The 14,455-nt window shown below is 37.4% G+C and overlaps 2 protein-coding genes across 2 annotated transcripts; both read right to left on the reverse strand.

The window, feature by feature from the left end:
- Positions 1-2,719: 2,719 nt before the first annotated feature.
- LOC149201061 (uncharacterized) lies at positions 2,720-4,957 on the reverse strand. Its single transcript, XM_089401187.1, has one exon. It carries the CDS (start codon positions 4,955-4,957, stop codon positions 2,720-2,722), a length of 2,238 nt encoding a protein of 745 aa, XP_089257313.1.
- Positions 4,958-8,541: 3,584 nt separating this feature from the next.
- LOC149201062 (UDP-glycosyltransferase 75C1-like) lies at positions 8,542-10,081 on the reverse strand. The gene is made up of 3 exons (XM_089399660.1): positions 9,603-10,081; positions 8,835-9,519; positions 8,542-8,788 (listed from the first exon to the last, which is right to left on the reverse strand). Exons 2-3 carry the CDS (start codon positions 9,239-9,241, stop codon positions 8,542-8,544), a joined length of 654 nt encoding a protein of 217 aa, XP_089255786.1. The 5' UTR covers positions 9,242-9,519; positions 9,603-10,081.
- Between the last annotated feature and the right edge of the window lie 4,374 nt (positions 10,082-14,455).

Genomic DNA, 14,455 nt, shown 5'->3' on the forward strand with positions numbered 1-14,455 from the left:
ATAACATTTTTAACTTTGAGATGTTTATGAGTTGACGGAAAATAAATGTTGGATTAATGGGGGATGAAAGTGGGTAGTTAATATAGCATCCATTAAGTTTAAAGTCTTCGCAAATGATATGGTAATGCTTTTGCTTACACCTGTGATTTGTGTACCACCATACACAACCACAATTACACCCACATGGGATATTTGGAACCAAGTGCAAATTCTAGGTGACCTCATGAGAATGGAAATCTAACTTGTAGTTGCTTAGCCAAAGATAACTGCAACAAATAGTGCCAATGGCTTCCCCGTAATGCTAATAATGTTTAGGGATAAATATGAATCTTGAATAACTTTGGTGGAATATATACATCTGACCATTATTTAACAAAATGTAATAAAATTAAATAGTGCTAATAATTACTTATACTAATAACTCTCAATATGATAGTCTTTATTAAGATAAAAGAAACTCAATACAAGCATAACAAATCTAAATAGACATATCATTAATGTCAAAATTACCTAGACAAAAAGTATAATACTCCTTGAAAGATTTCCCTCCCTCATAGAAATGGAAATTAGATAAATGAGATAACACTCCATTATCCAACCACTTAATCTAAAACAAAAAAATAATTAATAATAACACAATAACATGTCTTAAAAGATGTTATTATTAATAAAAATACTAATATAATAATATAATAGTAACAAATATAAATATATTAAATAATAATTAATCATAACTAACAAAAATTCTCCATACAAACCTCATTCATTTATAAGGACATTGTATTATTTCTATTTATACATTTATATATTATTTTTATTTGTATATATATATATATTATAGATTTGTTTTAAACAAATATTAAATAATTCCAATAGCGTAACAAAGATGAATATATTCATACTTTATGTATGCCGAGCCTTCCAAAGATTACCTATGCCAATATTGTTTATGTATAAGGAGGAGGTACAACTAAAAAAGAAAAGTGCACATTGCTGAGATATTGCTTTCGAATATCCATCTCACTGAGGTGTTGTCTAATGCATAGGCCAACTAAATACTTACGACCCATATCACTTCTGATGAGGTGTACCATTCCATTAATTTGGCCCACTTCCTCATTAATGCAATAATGAAATTCTTTACTTAGCCAGGCTGCCTATAATGCTTCCACCTTCATCTAATATTGAAATTTGGAAGCAAACATTGGAAAGATCTCCCGTATCAATAGGCTTATTTACCCCCCCCCAACCCAAAATAAATAATAATTAGTGCAGTATAAAAATTCCCATTAAAAATTCAACTAGGAGAGAGCATAGAATTCAAAAAGCAATGATACTGAGCACCTCATATATAAGGAATATAAGTTACGTAAAAATGGGAAGATTAAAATGAGAAATTTTACATAAATTATTAACAGTCCATATTAAATCATAAAGGGGTGTTGGAACTTGATACCTGTATAAATATGATTGCTGGTTCATTCCAAGTAAATCCAATATTAATGTAGTGGACGGTTTCAAATAAGTAGGATCGATGGTTGAGAATATATCAAATTTATTATAAATTGCTGTAAAAATCAGTAAAATTATATAAATCAAATAATTGGTATATGTAGAGTGATATTAAAATACTTATTTTATGATTTAAAAATGTTTTTTATAATTTATAATCCATTTTCATCTTCGACTTGTTATTTTAATACATGAATTTAATATTTGATAAAAACTAAATTATATAGTTTAATTAATTTAATTTGAAATAGTATAATAAGATTAAATTAAATTATACTAAAATAAAATTTATTGAAAAAATATATACTTCATAATTCATAAATAATTTTATATATAAACCTAAAAAATAACTAAATAATAATATACTACTATATAGTGAAGAAAAATAGTATTTAGAATTATATAAGTTTTACCAAATAATGAAAACATATATAAAATTTAAAATTTATATAAATGATGAATAAAAAACAATTTATGATTATAATAAAAATGAAAAATATATATATATAATTATATGTTTAAAAAATAATAATTATACAAATTATATAACATTTATCTAAATAAATTTAAAAAATTATATATATATATATATATATATAAAATGAAAAAGACAGATACTACACAGTATTAGTGTTGAAAGGCAGAAATATTATTTTACATTAAAGTCGATTTCAATGTGGTTTTCATAATAATTTTTTAAAAACAGTTCATATTTGCTTATATATTATAAGAAAAAAATTTAAATTAATTATAAAATTAATGATTAATAAATAATATTATCTCTTCAGGCATTTCACAATTCCTATGCAAGAAAAAGCAAGAACAACGATAATGATTCAGAAACAAGATACAGAAAATTGAAAAAGTCAAAACATCGCCGAGAGATAGCAAAAACAACAACGATACTAATTAAAAAACAAGATACAGAATATTGATAATAAGCCTATGAAAGAGTCTGCCAGTGCTGCTGTCTATCCATATAATAACACGCTTTCATAGCGGTTTCCAGTCAAAACTATTTTGGTTTTTTCATGCGTCTATAAAACAGCTTCTTCATTTCCACGGCAATGGAACAGGCCCACTGTTTGCAGTAGTTGGCAAAACATGAAAACATTCACAATGTCTAACTCATCTGATTTCCAATGCATTGATTAGATGGTTGACCTCCACTTTTCACATTACAGGGGTTATCCTTTAACTTGAAGGGTCAAACGACCTTCTGCCGCTGACTGCTGAATACCTTGCCAGCTTCATAGTCATTGGAGATTGCCCTTCCTCGGCGCCCACCCTTCCTCTTGCGATATGTAATCGCGTCACCAACCCACCGTGCAGATGTAGATGATTCTGAGCCAGAAACCTCCTTTTTCAGAAATACAGAAGAAAGGAAGCGCTCGTCCTCCATAAACAACTGAAAATTCATACACTGAAGCATGACATCCACTGCTTCCAAGTCGAAATTTACAAAACAACCATCTTTAATTATCTCACATAGTCTTGCCACTAAATCAGGAAATTCTACTAACAGACCATCGGAGACCACCTCAGCAAAAGTAGTGGCAAACAACATCGTTTCCTTTTTATTGTGAGGATCAGGTGTTTGTACCAGTAACCGCTTCTTTTCCTTTTCCCATCGCACCATTCTCGTTGTGTTCACTTGAATATTCTCCGCTTCACCAGTTTCTCTCGCCAACAACAGAGAATATTGCATCACGAGTGGTTCATTCACTCCATAGACTGGACAATCCAGAAGCCCTTTCACAAGCTGATGTCTCTTATGAGCTGGAATTTTGAAGGCAGGCTTTGCAAGATATGCAATAAGTATTTTGTACAATCCCATCCCTAATATCCCCTCCCCTGGTGTCAGCTTTTCCCAAGGCATCATATTCTCTGGAGCAGAGATCTCTATTCTTCTCACCGCTTGTGATAGATTTTTAACTCCAAGATTATTATAAATTGAAAACAACACATCCAAAGGTATTTCAGGATTACAGGGATTCGGCTGCCAAGTAAAATTTAATCTTCCTGAATATTCTTTGAACAATTCTTTCAGCTGCAAGTCATCAGGGACAAATGCTTTGTCTTTGATACAAACACGAATATCTCCATTATCTGTGCATACTGGCACTTTACAGACACCGTCGGTTTTAAGATATTGCTTTATACGAAAGGAGGAACATGACCAGTTTTGTACAATATGCTTCCACACCAAACAACATTCTGATTCCAATATTATACGATGCCTGGAATTCGCTACCCATTCCCGCCACAGGGAGCAGTAGTCTTCCATTCGGGGATGTCTAGGTACACCCAGAGATTTCGAGAAGAAATCAAGTAGCAATGGCTCATCATACCAGCCTTCCAACACCTTTAGCCTTGATTTGAAAATGCCATCCACATCATGCACAACACATGAACTTGCTTCATGCCAACCATCATTTGGAATCCAAATGATTAACAGTTTGCTCTCGTGAGGCTTCCATTTTGAAGCCTGTAAATACTTATACAGCCTTTTTATCGCGTTAAAATCTTTATGCTTTCGAATATGATGACCCACAATTATGTCACATCCTTTTCCAAATTCAGTGACCACTCCCACCTTTTTAAGAGTGTCCTTGAATTCATGAATAGTTTCTCCATAGTAGTCCTCATCAATAAAGGGAATATCATCATATTGAAGGGGAGATTTCCCCTTGGAATCAAAGACGAAAGACCTGGCTGGAGATTCGAAGCCTCTGGATGTTGCTAGCCATCCGCCTTCCGAAATACTACGTAGAAAAGCATCAGGCAACTTGCGTTTTTTTTTCAAATATCGGATCCACTCTAACAGAAGAAATGCATTCTCCTTTGTCAAAGCATGGGAAACAGCAGGAAGCTTGGCATTCGGAGGAAATAGCTCCGGAATATCTACAACATCGAGGTCTCTTCTAAAAAATGTAACCAAATCAATATCTGAATACATCGAACCTCTTCCACAAGGTGGGAGCATAATGGAATCTTCAGAAACCAAATCATTGCCCGAATACATCAAATATTCTGCACAAGGTGGTAGTTTAAGGTAATCTTCAGAAAGTGTTTCAAAATCCAGAGTCCAGGGATTATTCCCCATTAACTTGGCCCAGTTACCCGTTGATGCAGGCACGAGAAACTTTCGCGACCGTCGTTCCCTGATTAGATACCCATCTTCAACAACCAGGGGAATATTCTTGCAAAGGCTGACAAGCTGTTTGTACGAGATTTTGTTATTTGTATAGGAATAGTGCAAAAAATGTGCAGTGGTGATAGCATGCTGACTGTCTTTCGATTTTGATACAGCATCCAGTAGCTGCTCAGCAAACTTTAACGTAGAAAGTTCTGTAATTTCAGGATGTTGTTTCAACCACTCACACAGTTTCTTACTTTCCTTGGGATCCAGATTTGTAATTGCTTTCTGAGTAGATTCGGGCATTAAGTAATATTCGACGGCACTTGCAAGTTCTCCAGACCATTTTGTAAGCCATGATATATGCGATTCCTTCGACGAGAGATAAATTCTGGTTTGGCCTGTAGCATCTAATACACTAGCCAAATCTGTGGTTTTGGAGGAACTTATATACTTCAACAAAGGAGCGTCTTGCAGGTGACTTGAAAGTCCCTCCCAATTTGCAGCAATAAAACAAAGAAGTTCAACATACAAATCTTCGGTAAGGCCTTGCAACCAACCAGACGACCGAATACACGGAGCATACCAATTATAAGAGACGTGAACTACGCCCAAGAAGTTGAAACTATTGTGAACTACGCCCAATAAGGGAGAATTCTATGAGCAGATATGTGGGGTTGTCATGGGTTCCCCTGTCCCCTGTCGTCGCCAATCTTTTCATGGAGGAGTTTGAGTCTAAGGCTTTAGCCTCATCGCGCCTCTTACCGAAGCTTTGGAAAAGATTCGTTGATGATACTGGTGTTGTCTGGTCTCATGGTCCTGACGAGCTGGATCATTTCTTCAATCACCTCAATAACCAGTCCGCCGCCATTAAATTCACGATGGAAAAAGAAGTTAATGGTTGTCTTCCGTTCTTGGATGTTCTCATCTCTAAGAAGGCGGATGGTTCCTTTTCTCATCAGGTGTTTAGAAAGAAGACGCATACTGAGCAATATTTGCATGCGTCTTCGCATCATTTCCCAGCTCAGAAGTTAGGGGTTCTTAGCACGCTTGCCACCCGTGCTGTTAGAATTTCGGATGAGGAGAACCTGGAAGCGGAAAAGGCCCATCTCCTGGAGGTCTTTGAGAAGAATGGTTACAATAGGCACCTAGGGCGGAGAGCCTTCCTCAAGGCTAGGAAGGAGCCTTCTACCCATAGGGTTCCTAAAGATCATATCTCGGGTGTGAACCTACCTTACATCCAAGGGACCACGGACAGAATTGCGAGGATTCTGAGGAAGTACGATGTGTCCACTTCTTTTAGGCCTCTCAACACTATCCGTGGCTCCCTCAGGTCTGTGAAAGACCCGATTGACCCTAAGGACATGAAGGGCGTCTATGTCATTCCCTGTTCCTGTGGGACCCCCTATATTGGTGAGACTGGCCGCTCTATCAATCAACGGATTAGCGAGCATTCGGCGGGACTTAAGGCATGGTAGGACCAAGTCCTCAGCCCTGGCTGAGCATGCGGGGAAGACTATGCATCATGTTTGTATTGAAGAGGCTCAAGTCATTGCCAAAGTAGCGCAGTTTCACCATCGCAAATTTAGAGAGGCCCTGGAGATTGAGAAAAGGCCGAACAATCTGAATAGGGATGATGGCTGGAAGATCAGCAGTTGCTGGGTCCCAGCCTTGTCTTCCTAGCCTTCTTCTTTTTTTCCCCTTTTGTTAGCTCCTCATTCCCCCCTCTTGTTAGGTCCTGTGGTCTCTGTCTTCCATATCCTTAAGGTATGTTTTTGGCGGATTATGAATTCCTTTTATATTGGACTATTAATAATCTATTTATCTATTTACCTAATTGACATAGATATCGTTTTAGTATTCTTATTTAATGAATATAGATTATTAATGTAAACTATAGAAAGTGATATAGTTGATAAAATGACCTGTATGTCTAATAATAAATAAGAAATTATTACTCTATATATAATTCTTTGATATGATTATAGGATATACCCATAATAGTTAGTGAGTTTGAAGATATTCTATTATTATTAAACATATACTTTAATTATATGTAACTAAATAATAAAGATTTAACATGAATACTTTATTAAAAATATTGGAATTATTATTTAATAAACATAAATTATTATTTTATTTTCATATTATATTAAAAGTTTACCTTTGGACCTTAGCTTTAACAAGTAATATTAAATTAATACACTATGTACCTATATTCTATTATTAATAAACATATACTTTAGTTATGTATTTACCTAATATAACTAAATAATAGGTTTAACAAGAATTCTAATTTATAAATAGTGGAATTATATATTATTATTTAATAAACATAAATTAATTTTTGGGCCTATTTGATATAATTAATTTATTAGATAAATTAATACTCAATTATTAATTAACATATTCGTTAATTTACCTAAGTAATAAAGATTTGACAAGAATACTAATTTAATAATATTGGAATTATCAATTATATAGATAATTTAATTATTATTTTTATTTTCGATTCGGCCCTGTGATATAATTAATTAAAATATTATATTAGAGTTTACCTTTAGACGTGTAGCTTTATACATTTATTATTAAATTAATACACAATTTACCTAATGTAACAAACTTCTTAGAAAAGTAATAATTTAATAACATTGGAATGATATTAATTAATTAAATATAGGTTTTAGCAATATTAAAAATTCAATTAGTGGTTTGACTAAGTCCTTTGGTCAAAATTAGCTGTTGGCATTATAGCCGTTGGGATCTCTGCACACTCTATTTAAGCCAGCTTAACCAGATTGGTCTTCAACTTGTCCTGACGATGAACCACACTGGTTGGTTCGAAACGCGTCGACAAAAGATTGATTATGTGATTTTGCCGAAGATTATCTAAACAATGTTATGGATCACAGAAGTCTAAATTCCTTAAGTTTGAACAAATTAAGTGTGGATTTAGTTTTATAAATAGTAAGGAATATTTATTTTAAAGTGAAATGATTTTATTAAAATACAGTTTAATAGAGTGTAGATATTTTTCGAAATAATTTAATTAATTTTATTCTCAATCTTTTTCACACAAACTAATTTATGTACACTTTATTGGTGTTAAAAAAAATGGAGTTGCTTTTAGTGCGATTTTTTGAAGATTTCAGAATCCGCTGAAAAATTAAATAAATTGTTACCGGATTTTAGAAAAATCTGACTGGAAAAACCCACCGGAAAAGCCTAAAAAAAGTCACACTAAAGACAACTCCAAAAACTCTATAATACTAACATTAGGTGCTTATGTTGTAAATAACAATGTAGATTTACTTATTAATGAAAATTTATTGGTAAAACTGTGAAAATCGCTGCTATTGATAAAATTGTGAAAACAACTAAACTTATCTTAATTATGAATTCTACAAATACTCCAAACTATTAACATTGTTGTTGTGCTTTGAATTGCAAAATATTATAAAATCTATTCCAACGAAAATCACTCCCATATTTAAATACCTAATAATAGCATCAAACATAATAAATTTTTTCTCCAAACATAACGTCACCTAAACTCGACCTAGCGGAAAAAGATAGCCTTCCCTCATGACTACCTGATCATAACATCCAACAAATAAACAAATCATTTTTTCATTAAAAGTAACGCCACAAGAACTAAACCTAGCAGGGAAAAAACGACAATATGATTGACATATCTCTTTTATAGGGCTAATACTGTGGTTCGATCATTATAATAGGATCCACCAATATATATACAACATCAAATGCTGCTCCACAGAATACTCAGACCTTGCTTAATTTATTATACCGTTGAATTTTACATTCACCAGCATTCATTTTCCGATTTTCCGAGTCTTCCCTCACATGAATCCACTGGGAGAAGATGAAGATTATATCTTGTTTTCAAAGAGTTTGGTTATTAACCCCTTTGCAATGCTTTCCAAATTACTGTCAGGAGTTCCTCCTTTCCTTCCTTCCATTTTGGCAACATCTCTCAGTCTCTCGGCCGCCCTTCTCATCTCCTCCCCTTCCATCAATCTCCTCACATTTTCCGCTATTTCGGCCCTGCCAATAACCTTATCTGTATCATCGTCGCTCCTTAGTCTCAGCCCAATCTTCCATTCATCGGCTATGAACCTCGGTCCTTAGTCTCAGCCCAATCTTCCATTCATCGGCTATGAACTTGCAGTTGGTAAATTGCTCCCCACCGAGAGGGAATCCCAGCATGGGGAGGCCTAAGGAGATGCTCTCTAAAGTGGAGTTCCACCCGCAGTGACTGAAAAACCCACCGATGGATGGATGAGAGAGCACTTTCAGCTGTGAACACCAAGGAACAACCGGTCCTTGTTGCTTTGTTTTGTTCATAAAATCATCTGGTAGCATGGATGAGACTTCGGAGCACTCTTCGCCTGGACGTTGAAAACCCAAAATGAAATTGTAATCGATTTCCTTGAGACCCATTGTTATTTCCTCTATTTGACTTTTTGACATAGGGAATAGGCTGTTGAACAATACGTATATGGCCAACTTGTGGGACTTGTCGTGCAACCATTGTGTGCAGTCCATCTCTACCCGATAACTAGTCCCCATAACGAAGTCACAATAATTTGAGAGGTCGAGGTACGCCGAAGGGAGAAATGGGCCAACTCAATACACTCGCATTTTCTCCCACAAAGCCTCTAGCACATGACTTTCTAAAGGATGGAAGGAATTGGCTACAACCCAGTTTGCCTCTCTGACTGTTTGAAAACGAGCAACCACTCTAGATATTACATCAGTTGGGATTCATTTTAACTCCAAGGGAAGATCTGTGATCTATAAAGGGGTCGCGCAAGGAATGTGGATTGTCGATTCCTGCTGATGTTTCGCTGCAAAACAACTTGAACAACAAATTACTGGAACATGGAGAAAAAAGGTGGAAATATACATGAATATGAATGGCGGAAATCACCTAAATATGAATGGTAAGTTATGGAAAAGATCGACACATTCTGCGTTGAGAAGGAAACGGAAAACAAGCGCAACTTCTTGGCGAGAGGCATTGCCCAACCAAGGTAAGTATTGACGAAAATACAGGAGATGGGGGTTGCACTGGATTGATTGAGATTATTTGAGCTCCTCTAAATGGCTTTCCATATTTTCCAAAGACTGGGCAAACTCCTGGATCTTGTTCCATCTCTCGAACTCCCCAGGCAGGAAATCAGGTATTGCCACCAGTCGAATGTCGAGGCCAAGAATTCGAGGTTGGGCAAATGCATCCAGACCATTGTTAATATGACCGTGAGTGATGACGTTGTTGCATGATTGTGTGAGGACAAATGTGATGGCAATGCCCTTAGAGGCGAGCTTCTTTGTGATTTGCATCATGTGGTTGATGCGGCCTTGCCCAGGAATCAGAATGACTACGACATGAATACTAGTTTTGCCTTCACACTTATCCGAAAATTTTCCCTTTCGTTTTGTTTCAATGTTCATCGTTTTATAATGTCTCATAGTGTTGTGCTAAGAAGGGTACAAGCCTCTTTAACACAGGTAAGGCCATGTGAGGGAGATGGCGGACAATGCAATCCAACGCGGGAGGTATTGCGAACAGGCTTGATTAACCAGCGAGCAGAGGCTTGATTGACCAGCTAGAAGGAGAAGGGTACAACGTGCTAGAGAGGATGGCGTAGAAATTGAAGGTTGAAGGGAGAGCACAGGTATGGTGGATGTGGATCGACTGAACAACAAGGAGAAGGGTACATGCCTCTTTAACACAGGTAACGCCATGTAAGGGAGATGGCAGACAGTGCAATTCAATGCAGGAGGTATGGCAGACGGACTCGATTAACCAATGGGAAGGAGGAGGGTGTCAAAACGAAAGGTGGAAGGGAGAGCACAGGTATGGAGGCATGGTGTGTCGTAGAGATATGCATCAAGTGGCCGAAACGTGGGCATAAAACTATTTGGACAAATGGAAAGATTTTATTGGTGGAGGGACAAACATACATCAATAAAGGAAGGGCGAAATCCAAGTTTTCCGATTTGCTAGGGTGAACAATGTTTACCCACTCAAGCCACAAAAGAAATTTCCTATAGACAAGATAAAATTACACACAACAATATATTTTCTATTATTCATGAATGAGGAAATTACACACATATTTATACAATCAATAGTCTCAAGATAGGAATTCTATCTTGGACGTACACTAGTGTGGTTGAGAGATTCTTTCAACCACACACTAAACTAGGAGAAACTAAATTCCTATTATGTAGGAACAAACTCCTCAAATGGAGAATTACAACCATAGACAAGTAGGAATTAATTATTTCTAACTCCCCCCCTTAATGACTACTTGTCATGATAGTCAAATCCACCACCATCAGGCGAATTGCATGTACAGAACTTCCAAAAACAAAGAGAGATTAGTGCCTTTCTAAGACAAATATTCATGTCCAAATAACAATCGCAAACAGTTGCGTTGATTGCGCCTTTCGACGCAACTGTAAGATAGAAAAGTGCGCCGACCCTCTTGTGCTCAGACACACCAATATTTGAGATCGTGAGCCAGGTGTTACTGCAGTCCACCTGCTCCTACGAGCACAAAGCTCCTGTGCACATGTTAGCCACTCAGGCAATATGCCACCACCGGGCAAATCCGCCAACTTCAATATGCCACCACCGGGCGAGTCCGATCTACCACCACCGGGCAAATCCGCCAACTTCACTATGCCACCACTGGGCAAGTCCGATCTGCCACCACCGGGCAAATCCGTAACTTAAATGTGCCACCACCGGGCAAGTCCTGTAGCCATTAAGGCTCTGTGTGTGGTTTCTGGCTCACCACAAACCATCACTTTACAGTGACAAAAGATGGTTTCGGGCTGACCATAAACTATTACAAAGTGGTTTTGAGATCACCACGAACTTTCAGTTTCCTTTAAAAAATCTACATTTCATTCTACATTTTGGAGTTTTTGGGTACATACAATGACCATTACAATAACTGGACTTGCTTATAACATGCTAGGGAGTCTATTCCACAAACCACACTAACTCAAACAAACATCTACTTTGTTGTCCACCATAAACGTTGTCGCTGCTCCTTTACCTCATCTGTGAGGGGTCCACTGATAAAGAAACTGGAACATAGGCACTCACAACCACACGAAGAGAACACAATTTTCCCTTCAAGAACAGTAATCCAGGACTCCACGGTCCAATCCTCCATCGCATTTCAGTATCCAATTCTCCTGGCATCGCAACATAATGCCACTTCCCCTACTCACAGTATCAAGGCTAGTCACTGTTTTCAAGCATACTGCCTCATGCTCGCTAACAATCTGCAACACGATCTCAATCATCCTCCAATCTCTGATGTAGCTCCAATTGATGTCGTTTTCACTGTCATGTGTTCACCATTCCCTACAAATTTTCTTAGTGTTGGAATGACCAGTTCCAACACACTCAGCATTGTGACAATAGTTGGTCATACTAATGTCACTTAAATTACAACTAGTTTCATTGTCATGACAGTTAATCAATATATTGCAACATCATCAGAGAATTAAAAAAACATTTCGACAATAGCAAAGCTAGCTCACTGCAAATCCACCTTCAAGCCAAAATCCTACTCAAGCTCCAATTTTACGGAGATCTGCATCTCTCCCGGGAATTGCAATGTTGTTAATAGCGGCACCGCTGAGATCAAAGTGTGTTTTGCCACCTCCGCAGACTCCAACCTCTGGACATTCATCAGTAATAACCACAGTAGAGGGTTTTCCAGTAAAAACATCTTTCTCCGTGCACTTTACTTTATAAGAAACATTGAAACGCAGAATCAAACAATCAGCAAGCACCTGACAGACAAGCCTTCATTAAGAAGCTTGGATATATCAATTGGAACTTTCTAATGAGCCTCTCCCATAGAGTGCTACTCAATACTGACATCAGATTATCTCAGCATGATGTCTGTCATAAATATGGACGATATATACATCACCTTGTAATAGTTGAAAAGTCTAAATAATTGCAATGAGCATAACATGCAAGGCAATTACAAAACCAAACCGTTCCAATTTCTACATTAAGATACCTCCAGACCTTGACAATGGTGCTTTGATCTGCAGAAAAAATTATTACCATAGACTACACACCTGCTCAATACAGGGGCTGGAACATCCAGTGAAATAAGTAAATTCTGTTGAATCTTCACTTTTTTTAACACATGCCGCTAGACCAAAAATGGCTTTCAACAATCAGCAATCTGCATAGGAAAATAATCCATCTAGGCCAAAATACAAGGTTCCGTCCTGGAATGTCATCATGGAGTGGAACGTGATGGTCTGCTTTAGTGTTAAGTGCAACATTCTGCACTGCCCCTCCAATCATGACAGGCAACGAAAAAATGATCTGCCCCTCGTGTTCTGTTCCAAAAGGGATATTTGGCAGCAATCATGTTGACATAGTCCCTCAAAAACAGTTGCAGAGTTGGGCACGTACATCCCTTCCACTATTTCATATACGCAGTAAGGCAAGTAAAAAATGTGAGCCTTTTAGATCTCCTGGCATCGTTGGTCATCCTTTCACAGTAATGTTCATAGTACAGAGACCAACGATGGGTCCATTACTAAGTCCCCAGAACACTGGAGTTCCTTGACCAGCAATCACATTCTCCTCTCACCGACAGGAATGGCTCCTCCACACGGCTTTATCACACATCCACGCTGTAGAACTTGGCAATCCACGGAGAGGTTCAAAAAGTTTGCTTACACATGCAATGATCCTCCACACATAAGTTTAGTCACACGTATATTCCTTCACAAATGATTTCTGCACCTTATCCTCAGCAGCCTCAACCAACACCTTCATCGCAATCGCTTTCTTCAACATATTCTCAGAGAGATTGGCCTCATAGCGCTCTTCCTCGTCGGCCATGGCAGATCCATGCAAGTAGTAGATCTCAACATATACTCAGGGGAGACATATTCAGTACTCATAACAACAAATCAGAATGCATCCAGAAATTACTGGGCATAATTGAGCACATCGTATTGAAACTTCTGGATTGGCCTTGCAGCTTTCTTCTTCCTAATTCCACCGAGCTCTGCCCTGATTTTCTTCAACACGTGCTTCAATGTTGCTCTTGCACATCCCAGCATCATCTTCCCTTTCCCATAAAAGCAAAGACACACAGATAACACTGCTCTCTCCAGTAATACTCTGTTTGAGGTTCTCGAAATCTGACATTCTGAAGAATCGACCTCGGCACTTCGGCAATAACAACAACAGACCCCAAATTGATGATGGTGTAAATACCCTTTCCGATCCTCCATATGATTCGTCACAGGCACATATGATTGTCGCTGCTCCTTTGTTGCTGAGTTCTGCATTTTATGAGGCAGTAAGGGTCCATTTGACAGTGAAAATCAGTGTTCTCCAGCCCCTAGGCGCTGACCAGCGGTACCTCCAATGTTCCCTTCGGCATATTTCGATCTTCTGATTTGGGGGCGCACCAATTTCAAGTAATTCTATCAATCCACTGAGCCCAAAGAAGGTAATGCTTCAAGCATTTTTCAGATCCAGTCGCTTGTATGGTGCTACACAACAGATATTTCAAAATACTAATGTATATCTATTAGATTTCAGCAGCACATATAGATACCATCCAGATCTTGGCACCAACATCAAAACCCTGTTGGATCTTGGCACCTACCAGAGAATTCTGATCTCTATAGCGACAAAGTCAATGCCCAAACCTGATCAGGAAGGCACCCACAGTAAAATCCTCATCCAATAGCCTAAAATCAATGGACACAAGC

Source organism: Pinus tabuliformis, chromosome 2_1, assembly GCF_031772625.1.
Source record: "Pinus tabuliformis cultivar Carrire ecotype Pingquan chromosome 2_1, CPIR1, whole genome shotgun sequence".
Classification (NCBI taxonomy): Eukaryota; Viridiplantae; Streptophyta; class Pinopsida; order Pinales; family Pinaceae; genus Pinus; species Pinus tabuliformis.

Coding starts and splice junctions, on each gene's coding strand:
- LOC149201062 (XM_089399660.1), bottom strand. CDS start 9,241: ATGGGGACTAGTTATCGGGTAGAGATGGACTGCACACAATGGTTGCAC. Junction 8,789..8,834: donor GAGCAATTTACCAACTGCAA/GTTCATAGCCGA, acceptor CTAAGGACCGAG/GTTCATAGCCGATGAATGGA.
- LOC149201061 (XM_089401187.1), bottom strand. CDS start 4,957: ATGCCCGAATCTACTCAGAAAGCAATTACAAATCTGGATCCCAAGGAA.